This window comes from Bufo gargarizans, chromosome 2, assembly GCF_014858855.1.
Source record: "Bufo gargarizans isolate SCDJY-AF-19 chromosome 2, ASM1485885v1, whole genome shotgun sequence".
NCBI lineage: Eukaryota > Metazoa > Chordata > Amphibia > Anura > Bufonidae > Bufo > Bufo gargarizans.
Window position 1 is genome coordinate 711,970,458 of NC_058081.1, and position 17,811 is coordinate 711,988,268.

Below are 17,811 nucleotides of genomic sequence, written 5' to 3' on the forward strand. Positions count from 1 at the left end.
CACCCCATATCCCTACTCCTGTTTTCCTCAAAACTACTTGAGCAACATGTCCACTTTGAATTGTCTTCCCACCTCTCATCTCACTCCCTTTTTCACCGAAAACAGTCTGGCTTCCGACCCTACCACTCAACTGAAACTGCCTTGACCAAATTCACCAACGGTCTGCTAACTGCCAAGACAAATGACATTACTCCAGCATCCTCCTCCTCCTCCTGGACCAGTCTAAATTTGACACAGTTGGAACCTCACTTTGTTTCACACTCTCATCCCTTGGCTTTACAAAATACAGTGAAAACAGAATTTAGCTTCCCCCCACCTCAGCCCCCAACAGACCTATCACAGTCAATTGCTACATGCTCTTCCTGGTCTCACGAGTCAACTGCCTTGGTGTAAGCTTTAATTCTACATTGTATTAACCAATACTAAAGTGTTATTATTATGTGGGTGTAGGTCCAGTTAACAGCACTCCCATTGGTCAGGCAGGGTATTGCAAGTAAAGCTCACAAATCATGTACATATATGACATATATATTTATATATGTTACCTGTTGACCCTGGAGTTCCTCCCTTTATATCTAAAAGAAAAACAGATTTTATTGGCCACCAACTGGAGAGTCAAAACTGGTTTTCAAACATGCCTGTTTTGTTTTATAATACACTGCAATACTGAATATAATTATATTTTTCCATCTGATATTGGTCTCCTTTTCATTTAAAGTCAAGAGAACAAATAGTACAAATAACTTCATCATCTCCGGAATCTTCAGTTAATCTTAATAATAGATATCTTAGATGGATAAGATAGATAGATAGATCATACTTTGCTTAGAGATTTAGATCAAACTTGTTAACTTTGTCTGGAAATGGTGGGTAAACAACATGCTCAGCACAATGGGGGTTCCTGGCCCCTTTTCTGCTCCTCCACTATGTGTTTGAACCTGGGTCTGTGTTTGATGATGCAGCCTCAGTGCCAGACCTAGCTAGCAGTTGATCTGCAGAAGGTCCCAAGATACTTCTGTCACACCCAAGAAATTCTCCAACACCTGTGGGAGTAATGGAGGTCTCCCCTTTTTCTGGAGCTCCCTGGATGTTCAGGGAGGTTGGCAAAATGTTACAGAAAGATAGGTAGACAGATACAAAAAAAAACACCTGAAAAACGAGCAACACAATCATCAGACAATAACAGAGTGCAACTCCTTAATAGTCCTCTGACCCAGTGTTTTTCTTTGTAAGCAGCAACAAATAGTAACACTTATCTCAAAAGTACTTGAACAACATGTTGTCCATTTTGAATTGTCCTCCCACCTCTTTTCTTGCTCCCTTTTTTAACAGCTACAGTTTGGCTTCCAACCCTACCACTCAACTGAAACTGCCCTAACCAAATTTACCAACGATCTGCTAACTGCCAAGAAAATTACATTACTCTGGCCTTCTCCAACTCCCGGACATCTTCTTTATGTTACACACTCTCTCGTTCCTTGGTATCACTGGCCTGTCTGTCTCCTGGGGCCAAGTGAAAACAGTATTTATCATGGAGAAAAAATGATTTCTTTCCCCCTATCTAACTCAGTCAATGGCTCCATGCTCTGCTTGGTCCCACAAGTCAGTTGTCTTGTAGTAAGCTCTGATTCTGCTCTGCCCTTCAAACCACACATCCAAGCCTTTTCCACCTCTTGGAGCCGGCCAATCTTTAACTCTGAAAAGATGTATTTATGGTGTTGCATTCATTAATGTTCACAGCATTGTTTTTTTTTTTTTTAAACTTACCAAGTCCATTCACCGGCTGATTTCCACCAAATGACCAACTACCTATTATTAAATAAAGAAAGGTATTAGTATTATGTGGACATATATCCTGTTAACAGAACTTTATGCAGTCAGGCAGAGTACTGCATGTAAATCTCACCAATCATTTACATACATGACCTATATATTTATATACTTTACCTGTTGACCCTGGAGTTCCTCCTTTTATATCTGAAATATAAACAGGTTTTGTTGGCCACCGACTGGAGATTCAAAACAGATTTTGAAGCATGCAATTTTTTTTTTATATTACACTGGAAAACTGAATAGAACTACATCTTACCCTCATCCTCCACACGCCGCCTATATGTTTTCCATCCCTATATGTATTTCGATGTGTTTGCATATTACATATGTTCTTTGTTATGCTTTGTCATGTATACTATAATATGTATATATTCACCTCATAGTAAGCATTGTTATTTTCTTGTTATAGTTTTACTCGGATCCTTTCAATAAAAGCTGTAAAGGACCCCAGCGTCTACCTCAGTGCAATGTCAACTCATTCTCCTGTCAACGGGTGAAGGTGGCAGAACATATAGACTTTACCTGTCGGGCCCGGAATTCCTCCCTTTATATCTGAAAGAAAACACGTTTTATTGGTCATTGTCTGAAGATTTTAAATTGATTTTGAAACCTGCATTAGGTAGATAGATAGATAGAAAGATCGATAGATAGATGCATAGATAATATTTAAATCAGAGATAGAGTCATTCCGACTTTTTTAGCAAAGCTGTCAGAAAAATCTGGCCGCACAATATGCTAAGCACACTGGGGGTCCCTGCCCCCTGTTTACTGCTCCTCCGCTATGTGTTTAGAACCTGAAGATTAGTCTGATGATGCATCCTCAACGCTAGACCTAGCAAGTAGTGATGAGCGAACCCGAACTGTATAGTTCGGGTTCGTACCGAATTTTGGGGTGTTCGTGACACGGACCCGAACCTGAACATTTTCGTAAAAGTCCGGGTTCGGTGTTCGGCGCTTTCTTGGCGCTTTTTGAAAGGCTGCAAAGCAGCCAATCAACAAGCGTCATACTACTTGCCCCAAGAGGCCATCACAGCCATGCCTACTATTGGCATGGCTGTGATTGGCCAGTGCAGCATGTGACCCAGCCTCTATTTAAGCTGGAGTCATGTAGCGCCGCACGTCACTCTGCTCTGACCAGTGTAGGGATAGGATGCAGCTGCTGCTGTTAGGGCCAGATTAGGCAGTGATTTACTCTTCAAAAACACTTAATGAAGTGATCGATCTACAGCTGTAAATCATTCAACCTCTGCTATTTAATTGCTCACTGTTTTTAGGCTACCCAGAGCATTTTTCTGTCACTTTTTTCTGGGGTGATCGGCGGCCATTTTGTGTCTTGTGGTGCGCCAGCACAAGCTGCCACCAAGTACATTTAACCATCAATAGTGTGTTTCTTTTTTTTTGCTATATCCTTCATCAGCGGCTTGACTGTGCTTGCTATTTTATTGAGGGGTGAAATACAATTGCCAAAATAGCAGTACCCAAAATCTGGTGTTTCAGCTGTGGCTAGCCAATTGTAATACTGTCTGCTGTCTGGCAAAGGATATATATTTTTTCTGGGTTGAAATACAATTCCCAAATGAGCAATTCCCTAAATCATTGGTTTCTGCTGTAGCAGGCCAAGTTTAAATCTATCCATAAAAGGGTATATTACATTGAAGGTGATGATAGGGTCATCCTTAATAACTTCACACGCTACCGTGCATCTCCAAGTCTAATTCTGTCCGTAAACGTATACCTGTCATCCAGGGCCTAAATACTAGGCCTACAATTTATACTCAGCTAAATCTGTGGTTACTGCTGTGCCTGTATTAGTGTAATACGGTACCTAAATAGATAGCCAGATAGTGTTAGGTGCCTGTAAAAAAAGGCCTGAATTTGAATTCAAAACATTCCGCCAAATTTTTTTTTTCTTATTGTGGTGAACGGTAACAATGAGGAAAACATCTAGTAAGGGTCGCGGACATGGTCGTGGTGGTGTTAGTGGACCCTCTGGTGCTGGGAGAGGACGTGGCCGTTCTGCCACAGCCACACGTCCTAGTGTACCAACTACCTCAGGTCCGAGTAGACGCCAGAATTTACAGCGATATTTGGTGGGGCCCAATGCTGTTTTAAGGATGGTAAGGCCTGAGCAGGTACAGGCATTAGTCAATTGGGTGGCCGACAGTGGATCCAGCACGTTCAAATTATCTCCCACCCAGTCTTCTGCAGAAAGCGCACAGATGGCGCCTGAAAACCAAGCCCATCAGTCTGTCACATTACCCCGATGCATATCAGGGAAACTGTCTGAGCCTCAACTTATGCAGCAGTCTCTTATGCTGTTTGAAGACTCTGCTGGCAGGGTTTCCCAAGGGCATCCACCTAGCCCTTCCCAGCGGTGGAAGACATAGAATGCACTGACACACAACCACTTATGTTTCTTGATGATGAGGACATGGGAATACCACCTCAGCACGTCTCTGATGATGAAACACAGGTGCCAACTGCTGCGTCTTTCTGCAGTGTGCAGACTGAACAGGAGGTCATGGAGGAAGACTGGGTGGAAGACGATGCAGGGGACGATGAGGTCCTAGACCCCACATGGAATGAAGGTCGTGCCACTGACCTTCACAGTTCGGAGGAAGAGGCAGTGGTGAGACCGAGCCAACAGCGTAGCAAAAGAGGGAGCAGTGGGCAAAAGCACTGGCCACCGCCATCTGGGACCGAGCACCCCAAAGGCAGCTTCAAGGAGTTCCCTGGCGTGGCAGTTCTTTAAAAAATGTGCTGACGACAAGACCCGAATAGTTTGCACACTGTGCCATCAGAGCCTGAAGCGAGGCATTAACGTTCTGAACCTTAGCACAACCTGCATGACCAGGCACCTGCATGCAAAGCATGAACTGCAGTGGAGTAAACACCTTAAAAACAAGGAACTCACTCAGGCTCCCCCTGCTACCTCTTCTGCTGCTGCCTCGGTCTCTTCCTCCGCCTCTGGAGGAACGTTGGCACCTGCCGCCCAGCAAACAGAGGATGTACCACCAACACCACCACCTCCATCGCCAAGCATCTCCACCATGTCACACGGCAGCGTTCAGCTCTCCATCTCACAAACATTTGAGAGAAAGCGTAAATTTCCACCTAGCCACCCTCGATCCCTTGCCTGAATGCCAGCATTTCTAAACTACTGGCCTATGAAATGCTGTCATTCAGGCTGGTGGACACAGACAGCTTCAAACAGCTCATGTCACTTGCTGTCCCACAGTATGTTGTTCCCAGCCGCCACTACTTCTCCAAGAGAGCCGTGCCTTCCCTGCACAACCAAGTATCCGATAAAATCAAGTGTGCACTGCGCAACGCCATCTGTGGCAAGGTCCACCTAACCACAGATACGTGGACTAGTAAGCACGGCCAGGGACGCTATATCTCCCTAACTGCACACTGGGTAAATGTAGTGGCGGCTGGGCCCCAGGCGGAGAGCTGTTTGGCGGACGTCCTATCGCCGCCAAGGATCGCAGGGCAACATTCTTTGCCTCCTGTAGCCTCCTCCTCCTACTCGGCTTCCTCCTCCTCTTCTTCCACCTGCTCATCCAGTCAGCCACACACCTTCACCACCAACTTCAGCACAGCCCGGGGTAAACGTCAGCAGGCCATTCTGAAACTCATATGTTTGGGGGACAGGCCCCACACCACGCATGAGTTGTGGCGGGGTATTTAACAACAGACCGACGAGTGGTTGCTGCCGGTGAGCCTCAAGCCCGGCCTGGTGGTGTGCGATAATGGGCGAAATCTCGTTGCAGCTCTGGGACTAGCCAGTTTGACGCACATCCCTTGCCTGGCACATGTGCTGAATTTGGTAGTGCAGAAGTTCATTCACAACTACCCCGACATGTCAGAGCTGCTGCATAAAGTGCGGGCCGTGTGTGCGCGCTTCCGGCGTTCACATCCTGCCGCTGCTCGCCTGTCTACGCTACAGCGTAACTTCGGCCTTTCCGCACACCCCCTCATATGCGACATGCCCATCAGGTGGAACTCCACCTTGCACATGCTGGACAGACTGTGCGATCAGCAGCAGGCCATAGTGGAGTTTCAGCTGCAGCACGCACGGGTGAGTCGCACTGTGGAACAGCACCACTACACCACCAATGACTGGGCCTCCATGCGAGACCTGTGTGCCCTGTTGCGCTGTTTCGAGTACTCCACCAACATGGCCAGTGGCGATGACGCCGTTATCAGCGTTACAATACCACTTCTATGTCTCCTTGAGAAAACACTTAGGGCGATGATGGAAGTGGAGGTGGCCCAGGAGGAGGAGGAAGAGGGGTCATTTTTAGCACTTTCAGGCCAGTCTCTTAGAAGTGACTCAGAGGGAGGTTTTTTGCAACAGCAGAGGCCAGGTACAAATGTGGCCAGACAGGGCCCACTACTGGAGGACGAGGAGGACGAGGATGAGGAGGAGGTGGAGGAGGATGAACTATGTTCACAGCGGGGTGGCACCCAACGCAGCTTGGGCCCATCACTGGTGCGTGGCTGGGGGGAAATGGAGGACGATGACGATACGCCTCCCACAGAGGACAGCTTGTCCATACCTCTGGGCAGCCTGGCACACATGAGCGACTACATGCTGCAGTGCCTGCGCAATGACAGCAGAGTTGCCCACATTTTAACGTGTGCGGACTACTGGGTTGCCACCCTGCTGGATCCCTGGTACAAAGACAATGTGCCCACCTTACTTCCTGCACTGGAGCGTGATAGGAAGATGCGCGAGTACAAGCTCACGTTGGTAGACGCGCTACTGAAAGCATTCCCAAATGTCACAGGGGAACAAGTGGAAGCCCAAGGCGAAGGCAGAGGAGGAGCAAGAGGTCGCCAACGCAGCTGTGTCACGGCCAGCTCCTCTGAGGGCAGGGTTAGCATGGCAGAGATGTGGAAAAGTTTTGTCACCACGCCACAGCTAACTGCACCACCACCTGATACGGAACGTGTTAGCAGGAGGCAGCATTTCACTAACATGGTGGAACAGTACGTGTGCACACCCCTCCACGTACTGACTGATGGTTCGGCCCCATTCAACTTCTGGGTCTCCAAATTGTCCACGTGGCCAGAGCTAGCCTTTTATGCCTTGGAGGTGCTGGCCTGCCCGGCGGCCAGCGTTTTGTCTGAACGTGTATTCAGCACGGCAGGGGGCATCATTACAGACAAACGCAGCCGCCTATCCACAGCCAATGTGGACAAGCTGACATTCATAAAAATGAACCAGGCATGGATCCCACAGGACCTGTCCATCCCTTGTGCAGATTAGACATTTATAACTACCTCCCCTTAACAATATATTCTTGTACTCCAGGACACTTCATATAATCCTCTTTTTTTAATTTTACCATTATATTGCGGGGCAACCCAAAGTTTAATGAACCGCTCCTCTGTCTGGGTGCCGGGGCCTAATATCTGACAGTGGCCTGTTCCAGTGGTGGGTGACATGAAGCCTGATTCTCTGCAATGGGACCTCTCTCCTCTGTCTGGGTGCTGGGGCCTAAATATCTGACAGTGGCCTGTTCCAGTGGTGGGTGACATTAAGCCTGTTTCTCTGCTATGACATGAAGCCTGATTCTCTGCTATGGGACCTCTCTCCTCTGTCTGGGTGCCGGGGCCTAAATATCTAACAGTGGCCTGTTCCAGTGGTGGGTGACATGAAACCTGATTCTCTGCAATGGGACCTCTCTCCTCTGTCTGGGTGCCGGGGCCTAAATATCTGACAATGGCCTGTTCCAGTGGTGGGTGACGTGAAGCCTGATTCTCTGCTATGACATGAAGCCTGATTCTCTGCTATGACATGAATCCTTAATCTCTGCTATGACGTGAAGCCTGATTCTCTGCTATGACATGAAGCCTGATTCTCTGCTATGACATGAATCCTTAATCTCTGCTATGACATGAAGCCTGATTCTCTGCTATGACATGAAGCCTGATTCTCTGCTATGGGACCTCTCTCCTCTGTCTGGGTGCCGGGGCCTAAATATCTGACAATGGCCTGTTCCAGTGGTGGGTGAAGTGAAGCCTGATTCTCTGCAATGGGACCTCTCTCCTCTGTCTGGGTGCCGGGGCATGAATATCTGTCAATGGCCTGTTCCAGTGGTGGGTGACGTGAAGCCTGATTCTCTGCTATGACATGAAGCCTGATTCTCTGCTATGACATGAAGCCTAATTCTCTGCTATGACATGAAGCCTGATTGGGTGCAGGTCCAGTTAACAGCACTCCCATTAGTCAGGCAGGGTATTGCAAGTAAAGCTCACAAATCATGTACATATATGACATATATATTTATATATGTTACCTGTTGACCCTGGAGTTCCTCCCCTCATATCTAAAAGAAAAACAGATTTTATTGGCCACCGACTGGAGAGTCAAAACTGGTTTTTAAACATGCCTGTTTTGTTTTATAATACACTGCAATACTGAATATAATTATATTTTTCCATCTGATATTGGTCTCCTTTTTATTTAAAGTCAAGAGAACAAATAGTACAGATAACTTCATCATCTCCGGAATCTTCAGTTAATCTAAATAATAGAGATGATAGATGGATAGATAGATAGATAGATAGATAGATAGATAGATAGATAGATCATACTTTGCTAAGAGATTTAGATCAAACTTGTTAACTTTGTCTGGAAATGGTGGGTGTACAACATGATCAGCACACTGGGGGTCCCTGGCCCCTTTTCTGCTCCTAAACTATGTGTTTGAACCTGAGTCTGTGTTTGATGATGCAGCCTCAGTGCCAGAACTATCTAGCAGTTGATCTGCAGAAGGTCCCAAGAGACTTCTGTCACCCCCAGGAAAATCTCCATCACCTGTGGGAGTACTGAAGGTCTCCCCTTTTTCTGGAGCTCCCTGATGTTCAGGGAGGTTGGCAAAATGATATAAAAAGATAGGTAGACAGATACAAAAAAAGAAAAACTGAAAAACAAGCAACACAATCATCAGACAATAAAAGAGTGCAACTCCTCTATATGCCTCTGACCCAGTGTTTTTCTTTGTAAGCAGCAACAAATAGTAACACTTATCTCAAAAGTACTTGAACAACATGTTGTCCATTTTGAATTGTCCTCCCACCTCTTTTCTTGCTCCCTTTTTTAACAGCTACAGTTTGGCTTCCAACCATACCACTTAACTGAAACTGCAATAACCAAATTCACTAATGATCTGCTAACTGCCAAGAAAATTACATTACTCTGGCCTTCTCCAACTCTAGGACCTCTTCTTTATGTTACACACTCTCTCGTTCCTTGGCATCACTGACCTGTCTGTCTCCTGGGGCCAAGTGAAAACAGTATTTATCATAGAGAAAAAATAATTTCTTTCCCCCATCTAACTCAGTCAATGGCTCCATGCTCTGCTTGGTCCCACAAGTCAGTTGTCTTGTGGTAAGCACTGATTCTGCTCTGCCCTTCAAAGCTCACATCCAAGCCTTTTCCACCTCCTGCAGCACGCCAATCTTTAACTCTGAAAAGATGTATTTATGGTGTTGCATTCATTAATGTTCACAGAATTGTTTTTTTTTTTTCATTTTTTAAACTTACCAAGTCCATTCACCGGCTGATTTCCACCAAATTGATAAGACCAGCCACCTATTATTAAATAAAGAAAGGTATTAGTATTATGTGGACATATGTCCTGGTAACATCACTCCATGCAGTCAGGCAGAGTACTGCATGTAAATCTTACCAATCATTTACATACATGACCTATATATTTATATACTTTACCTGTTGACCCTGGAGTTCCTCCATTTATATCTGAAATATAAACAGGTTTTGTTGGCCACCGACTGGAGATTCAAAACAGATTTTGAAGCATGCAAATTTTTTTTAATATTACACTGGAAAACTGAATCGAACTACATCTTACCCTCATCCTCCACACACCGCCTATATTGTTATCCATCCCCATATGTATTTATATGTGTTTGTATATTACATATGTTCTTTGTTATGCTTTGTCATGTATACTATAATATGTATATATTCACCTCATAGTAAGCATTGTTATTTTCTTGTTATAGTTTTACTCTGATCCTTTTAATAAAAGCTGTAAAGGACCCCAGCGTCTACCTCAGTGCAATGTCAACTCATTCTCCTGTCAACGGGTGAAGGTGGCAGAACATATAGACTTTACCTGTCGGTCCCGGAATTCCTCCCTTTATATCTGAAAGAAAACACGTTTTATTGGTCACTGTCTGAAGATTTTAAATTGATTTTAAAACCTGCATTAGGTAGATAGATAGATAGATAGATAGATAGATAGATAGATAGATAGAAGGATAGATAATATTTAAATTTAGAGATAGAGTTATTCCGAGTTTTTTAGCAAAGCTGTCAGGAAAATGTGGGTGCACAACATGCTAAGCACATTGGCGGTCCCTGCCCCCTGTCTACTGCTGCTCCGCTATGTGTTTAGAACCTGAAGCTTAGTCTGATGATGCAGCCTCAACGATAGACCTAGCTAGTTGTAGATCTACAGGAGGGGCCAAGAGACTTCTGTGGCAACCAGGAAATTCTCAAACACCTGTAGGAGTACTGGAGGTCTCCCCTTTTACTGGAGCAGCTTACGCTTCGTGCTCAAATAAAGGATGTAAGTTTGATTTTAAGTTTTTACAGCCTGTCAGGGAAAATCGATTTTCTACCATGAAGCAGGGACCAAATCGAATATTCCCTAAAATTCATATGAAAGTCCACTTAATGGACTTCAATTAGCTCAACACTAATTCAGAATATGCTGGTGCTATTAACACCAATCTCTGTGATGGATAGATTGCTAGCTAGATAGATCAAAAATGTCACCCCATATCTCTACTCCTGTTTTCCTCAAAACTACTTGGGCAACATGTCCACTTTGAATTGTCTTCCCACCTTTCATCTCACTCCTTTTTTCACTGGTTACAGTCTGGCTTCCTACCCTAACACTCAACTGAAACTGCCTTGACCAAATTCACCAATGGTCTGCTAACTGCCAAGAAAAAGTACATTACTCCAGCCTCTTCCTCCTGGACCGGTCTTCTGAGTTTGACACAGTTGAAACGTCACTTTGTTATACACTCTCATCCCTTGTCTTTACAAAATACAGTAAAAAAACAGAATTTAGCTTCCCCCCACCTCAGCACGCAACAGAACTATCACAGTCAATGACTACATGCTTTTTCTGGTCACACAAGTCAGCTGCCTTGGTGTAAGCTTTAATTCTACCTCGTATTAACCAATACTAAAGTGTTATTATTATGTGGGTGTAGGTCCAGTTAACAGCACTTCTATTGGTAAGGCAGGGTACTGCAAGTAAAGCTTACAAATCATTTACATATATGACATATATATTTATATATGTTAACTGTTGACCCTGGAGTTCCTCCCTTTATATCTAAAAGAAAAACAGATTTTATTGGCCACCGACTGGAGAGTCAAAACTGGTTTTCAAACATGCCTGAATTGTTTTATAATACACTGCAATACTGAATATAATTATATTTTTCCATCTGATATTGGTCTCCTTTTTATTTAAAGTCAAGAGAACAAATAGTACAGATAACTTCATTATCTCCGGAATCTTCAGTTAATCTCAATAGCAGAGATGATAGATGGATATAGATAGATAGATAGATAGATAGATAGATAGATAGATCATACTTTGCTAAGAGATTTAGATAAAACTTGTTAACTTTGTCTGGAAATGGTGGGTGTACAACATGCTCAGCACAATGGGGGTCCCTGGCCCCTTTTGTGCTCCTCAACTATGTGTTTGAACCTGAGTCTGTATTTGATGATGCAGCCTCAGTGCCAGACCTATCTAGCAGTTGATCTGCAGAAGGTCCCAAGAGACTTCTGTCACACCCAGGAAATTCTCCAACACCTGTGGGAGTACTGGAGGTCTCCCCTTTTTCTGGAGCACCCTGGATGTTCAGGGAGGTTTGCAAAATGATATAGAAAGATAGGTAGACATATACAAAAAAAGAAAAACTGAAAAGCGAGCAACACAATCATCAGACAATAAAAGAGTGCAAATCCTCAATAGGCCTCTAACCCAGTGTTTTTCTGTGTAAGAAGCAACAAACAGTAACACTTATCTCAAAAGTACTTGAACAACATGTTGTCCTTATTAAATTGTCCTCCCACCTCTTTTCTTGCTCCCTTTTTTAACAGCTACAGTTTGGCTTCCAACCCTACCACTTAACTGAAACTGCCCTAACCAAATTCACCAACGATCTAACTGCCAAGAAAATTACATTACTCTGGCCTTCTCCAACTCCAGGACCTCTTCTTTATGTTACCCACTCTCTCGTTCCTTGGCATTACTGACCTGTCTGTCTCCTGGGGCCAAGTGAAAACAATATTTATCATGGAGAAAAAATAATTTCTTTCCCCCATCAAACTCAGTCAATGGCTCCGTGCTCTGCTTGGTCCCACAAGTCAGTTGTCTTGTAGTAAGCTCTGATCCTGCTCTGCCCTTCAAAGCTCACATCCAAGCCATTTCCAGCTGCTTGCAGCCCACTAATCTTTAACTCTGAAAAGATGTATTTATGGTGTTGCATTCATTAATGTTCACAGCATTGTTTTTTTTTCTTTTTTTAACCTTACCAAGTCCATTCACCGGCTGATTTCCACCAAATATATAGGACCAGCCACCTATTATTAAATAAAGAAAGGTATTAGTATTATGTGGACATACGGTATGTCCTGGTAACATCACTCCATGCAGTCAGGCAGAGTACTGCATGTAAATCACACCAATCATTTACATACATGACCTATATATTTATATACTTTACCTGTTGACCCAGGAGTTCCTCTATTTATATCTGAAATATAAACAGGTTTTGTTGGCCACCGACTGGAGATTCAAAAGGGATTTTGAAGCATGCAAATATTATTTTTTTTAAAATCGATTTTCTACCATGAAGCAGGGGTCAAATCGAATATTCCCTGAAATTCATAATAAAGTCCACTTAATGGACTTCAATTAGCTCAACACTAATTCAGAATGTGCTGGTGCTATTAACACCAATCTCTGTGATGGATAGATTGATAGCTAGATAGATAATTAGCTGTCACTCCATATCCCTACTCCTGTTTTCCTCAAAACTAATTAAGCAACATGTCCACTTTGAATTGTCTTCCCACCTCTCATCTCACTCGCTTTTTCACCGGTTACAGTCTGGCTTCCGACCCTACCACTCAATTGAAACTGCCTTGACCAAAATCACCAACGGTCTGCTAACTGCCAAGACAAATGACATTACTCCAGCCTCCTCCTCCTCCTCCTCCTCCTGGACCTGTCTTCTGAGTTTGAAACAGTTGAAACCTCACTTTGTTACACACTCTCATCCCTTGGCTTTACAAAATACAGTGAAAACAGAATTTAGCTTCCCCCCACCTCAGCCCCCAACAGACCTATCACAGTCAATTGCTACATGCTCTTCCTGGTCACACAAGTCAGCTGCCTTTGTTTAAGCTTTAATTCTACCTTGTATTATCCAATACTAAAGTGTTATTATTATGTGGGTGTAGGTCCAGTTAACAGCACTCCCATTAGTCAGGCAGGGTATTGCAAGTAAAGCTCACAAATCATGTACATATATGACATATATATTTATATATGTTACCTGTTGACCCTGGAGTTCCTCCCTTTATATCTAAAAGAAAAACAGATTTTATTGGCCACCAACTGGAGAGTCAAAACTGGTTTTCAAACATGCCTGATTTGTTTAATAATACACTGCAATACTGAATATAATTATATTTTTCCATCTGATATTGGTCTCCTTTTCATTTAAAGTCAAGAGAACAAATAGTACAGATAACTTCATCATCTCCGGAATCTTCAGTTAATCTTAATAATAGAGATGATAGATGGATAGATAGATAGATAGATCATACTTTGCTAAGAGATTTAGATAAAACTTGTTAACTTTGTCTGGAAATGGTGGGTAAACAACATGCTCAGCACAATGTGGGTCCCTTGCCCCTTTTCGGCTCCTCCACTATGTGTTTGAACCTGGGTCTGTGTTTGATGATGCAGCCTCAGTGCCAGACCTAGCTAACATTTGATCTGCAGAAGGTCCCAAGAGACATCTGTCACACCCAAGAAATTCTCCAACACCTGTGAAAGTACTGAAGGTCTCCCCTTTTTCTGGAGCTCCCTAGATGTTCAGGGAGGTTGGCAAAATGGTTTAGAACGATAGGTAGGCAGATACAAAAAAAACCCGGAAAAACGAGCAACACAATCATCAGACAATAACAGAGTGCAACTCCTTAATAGGCCTCTGACCCAGTGTTTTTCTTTGTAAGCAGCAACAAATAGTAACACTTATCTCAAAAGTACTTGAACAACATGTTGTCCATTTTGAATTGTCCTCCCACCTCATTTCTTGCTCCCTTTTTTTAACAGCTACAGTTTGGCTTTCAACCCTACCACTCAACTGAAACTGCCCTAACCAAATTTACCAACGATCTGCTAACTGCCAAGAAAATTACATTACTCTGGCCTTCTCCAACTCCCGGACCTCTTCTTCATGTTACACACTCTCTCGTTTCTTGTCATTACTGACCTGTCTGTCTCCTGGGGCCAAGTGAAAACAGTATTTATCATGGAGAAAATAATTTCTTTCCCCCATCTAACTCAGTCAATGGCTCCATGCTCTGCTTGGTCCCACAAGTCAGTTGTCTTGTAATAAGCTCTGATTCTGCTCTGCCCTTCAAACCACACATCCAAGCCTTTTCCACCTCCTGGAGCCCGCCAATCTTTAACTCTGAAAAGATGTATTTATGGTGTTGCGTTCATTAATGTTCACAGCATTGTTTTTTTTTTTTTTAAACTTACCAAGTCCATTCACCGGCTGATTTCCACCAAATGACCAGCTACCTATTATTAAATAAAGAAAGGTATTAGTATTATGTGGACATATGTCCTGTTAACAGAACTTTATGCAGTCAGGCAGAGTACTGCATGTAAATCTCACCAATCATTTACATACATGACCCATATATTTATATACTTTACCTGTTGACCCTGGAGTTCCTCCTTTTATATCTGAAATATAAACAGGTTTTGTTGGCCACCGACTGGAGATTCAAAACGGATTTTGAAGCATGCAATTTTGTTTTTTATATTACACTGGAAAACTGAAGAGAACTACATCTTACCCTCATCCTCCACACGCCGCCTATATGTTTTCCATCCCTATATGTATTTTGATGTGTTTGCATATTACTTATGTTCTTTGTTATGCTTTGTCATGTATACTATAATATGTATATATTCACCTCATAGTAAGCATTGTTATTTTCTGGTTATAGTTTTATTCGGATCCTTTCAATAAAAGCTGTAAAGGACCCCAGCGTCTACCTCAGTGCAATGTCAACTCATTCTCCTGTCAACGGGTGAAGGTGGCAGAACATATAGACTTTACCTGTCGAGCCCGGAATTCCTCCCTTTATAGCTGAAAGAAAACACGTGACCATGAAGCAGGGACCAAATCGAATATTTCCTAATATTCATATGAAAGTCTACTTAATGGACTTCAATTCACTCAACACTAATTCACAATGTGCTGGTGCTATTAACACCAATCTCTGTGATGGATAGATTGCTAGCTAGATAGATCAAAAATGTCACCCCAAATCCCTACTCCTGTTTTCCTCAAAACTACTTGAGCAACATGTCCATTTTGAATTGTCTTCCCACCTCTCATCTCACTCCCTTTTTCACTGGTTACAGTCTGGCTTCCTACCCTACCACTCAAATGAAACTGCCTTGACCAAATTCACCAATGGTCTGCTAAATGCCAAGACAAATGACATTACTCCAGCCTCTTCCTCCTGGACCTGTCTTCTGAGTTTGACACAGTTGAAACCTCACTTTGTTATACACTCTCATCCCTTGGCTTTACAAAATACAGTGAAAACAGAATTTAGCTTCTCCCTACCTCAGCCCGCAACAGACCTATTACAGTCAATGGCTACATGCTTTTTCTGGTCACACAAGTCAGCTGCCTTGGTGTAAGCTTTGATTCTACCTTGTATTAACCAATACTAAAGTGTTATTACTATGTGGGTGCAGGTCCAGTTAACAGCACTCCTATTGGTCAGGCAGAGTACTGCAAGTAAAGCTCACAAATCATTTACATATATGACATATATATTTATATATGTTAACTGTTGACCCTGGAGTTCCTCCCTTTATATCTAAAAGAAAAACAGATTTTATTGGCCACCGACTGGAGAGTCAAAACTGGTTTTCAAACATGCCTGTTTTGTTTTATAATACACTGCAATACTGAATATAATGATATTTTTCCATCTGATATTGGTCTCCTTTTCATTTAAAGTCAAGAGAACAAATAGAACAGATAACTTCATCATCTCCGGAATCTTCAGTTAATCTCAATAACAGAGATGATAGATGGATAGATAGATAGATCATACTTTGCTAAGAGATTTAGATAAAACTTGTTAACTTTGTCTGGAAATGGTGGGTGTACAACATGCTCAGCACACTGGGGGTCCCTGGCCCCTTTTGTGCTCCTCAACTATGTGTTTGAACCTGAGTCTGTATTTGATAATGCAGCCTCAGTGCCAGACCTATCTAGCAGTTGATCTGCAGAAGGTCCCAAGAGACTTCTGTCACACCCAGGAAATTTTCCAACACCTGTGGGAGTACTGGAGGTCTCCCCTTTTTCTGGAGCTCCCTGGATGTTCAGGAGGTTGGCAAAATGATATAGAAAGATAGGTAGACAGATACAAAAAAAGAAAAACTGAAAAGCGAGCAACACAATCATCAGACAATAAAAGAGTGCAACTCCTCAATAGGCCTCTAACCCAGTGTTTTTCTGTGTAAGAAGCAACAAATAGTAAGACTTATCTCAAAAGTACTTGAACAACATGTTGTCCGTATTGAATTGTCCTCCCACCTCTTTTCTTGCTCCCTTTTTTAACAGCTACAGTTTGGCTTCCAACCATACCACTTAACTGAAACTGCCCTAACCAAATTTACCAACGATCTGCTAACTGCCAAGAAAATTACATTACTCTGGCCTTCTCCATCTCCAGGACCTCTTCTTTATGTTACCCACTCTCTCGTTCCTTGGCATTACTGACCTGTCTGTCTCCTGGGGCCAAGTGAAAACAATATTTATAATGGTGAAAAAATAATTTCTTTCCCCCATCTAACTCAGTCAATGGCTCCGTGCTCTGCTTGGTCCCACAAGTCAGTTGTCTTGTAGTAAGCTCTGATCCTGCTCTGCCCTTCAAAGCTCACATCCAAGCCTTTTCCAGCTGCTTGGAGCCCACTAATCTTTAACTCTGAAAAGATGTATTTATGGTGTTGCATTCATTAATGTTCACAGCATTGTTTTTTTTTTCTTTTTTTAAACTTACCAAGTCCATTCACCGGCTGATTTCCACCAAATTGATAGGACCAGCCACCTATTATTAAATAAAGAAAGGTATTAGTATTATGTGGACATATGTCCTGGTAACATCACTCCATGCAGTCAGACAGAGTACTGCATTTAAATCACACCAATCATTTACATACATGACCTATATATTTATATACTTTAACTGTTGACCCTGGAGTTCCTCCATTTATATCTGAAATATAAACAGGTTTTGTTGGCCACCGACTGGAGATTCAAAACGGATTTTGAAGCATGCAAATATTTTTATTTATTTTTTATCGATTTTCTACCATGAAGCAGGGGTCAAATCAAATATTCCCTGAAGTTCATATCAAAGTCCACTTAATGGACTTCAATTCGCTCAACACTAATTCAGAATGTGCTGGTGCTATTAACACCAATCTCTGTGAAGGATAGATTGATAGCTAGATAGATAAATAGCTGTCACTCCATATCCCTACTCCTGTTTTCCTCAAAACTACTTGAGAAACATGTCCACTTTGAATTGTCTACCCACCTCTCATGTCACTCCCTTTTTCACCGGTTACAGTCTGG

The 17,811-nt window shown here is 42.9% G+C and overlaps 1 protein-coding gene across 1 annotated transcript in view; it reads right to left on the bottom strand.

Moving 5' to 3' along the window:
* Positions 1–422: 422 nt before the first annotated feature.
* The window catches only part of LOC122926346 (collagen alpha-1(IV) chain-like), an 875,364-nt gene continuing 857,975 nt past the window's right edge, over positions 423–17,811 (bottom strand). Inside the window, exons 79-96 of the mRNA XM_044277721.1 lie at positions 17,420–17,449; positions 17,234–17,281; positions 16,013–16,042; positions 15,268–15,297; positions 14,859–14,888; positions 14,679–14,720; positions 13,462–13,491; positions 12,628–12,657; positions 12,437–12,484; positions 11,193–11,222; positions 9,987–10,016; positions 9,578–9,607; positions 9,392–9,439; positions 8,142–8,171; positions 2,356–2,385; positions 1,948–1,977; positions 1,768–1,809; positions 423–575 (exon numbers count right to left, since the gene is read on the bottom strand). Of these exons, the coding sequence (XP_044133656.1) occupies positions 508–575; positions 1,768–1,809; positions 1,948–1,977; positions 2,356–2,385; positions 8,142–8,171; positions 9,392–9,439; positions 9,578–9,607; positions 9,987–10,016; positions 11,193–11,222; positions 12,437–12,484; positions 12,628–12,657; positions 13,462–13,491; positions 14,679–14,720; positions 14,859–14,888; positions 15,268–15,297; positions 16,013–16,042; positions 17,234–17,281; positions 17,420–17,449 (656 nt within the window). The 3' untranslated portion in view covers positions 423–507. The remainder of the gene's footprint in view (positions 576–1,767; positions 1,810–1,947; positions 1,978–2,355; positions 2,386–8,141; positions 8,172–9,391; positions 9,440–9,577; positions 9,608–9,986; positions 10,017–11,192; positions 11,223–12,436; positions 12,485–12,627; positions 12,658–13,461; positions 13,492–14,678; positions 14,721–14,858; positions 14,889–15,267; positions 15,298–16,012; positions 16,043–17,233; positions 17,282–17,419; positions 17,450–17,811) is intronic.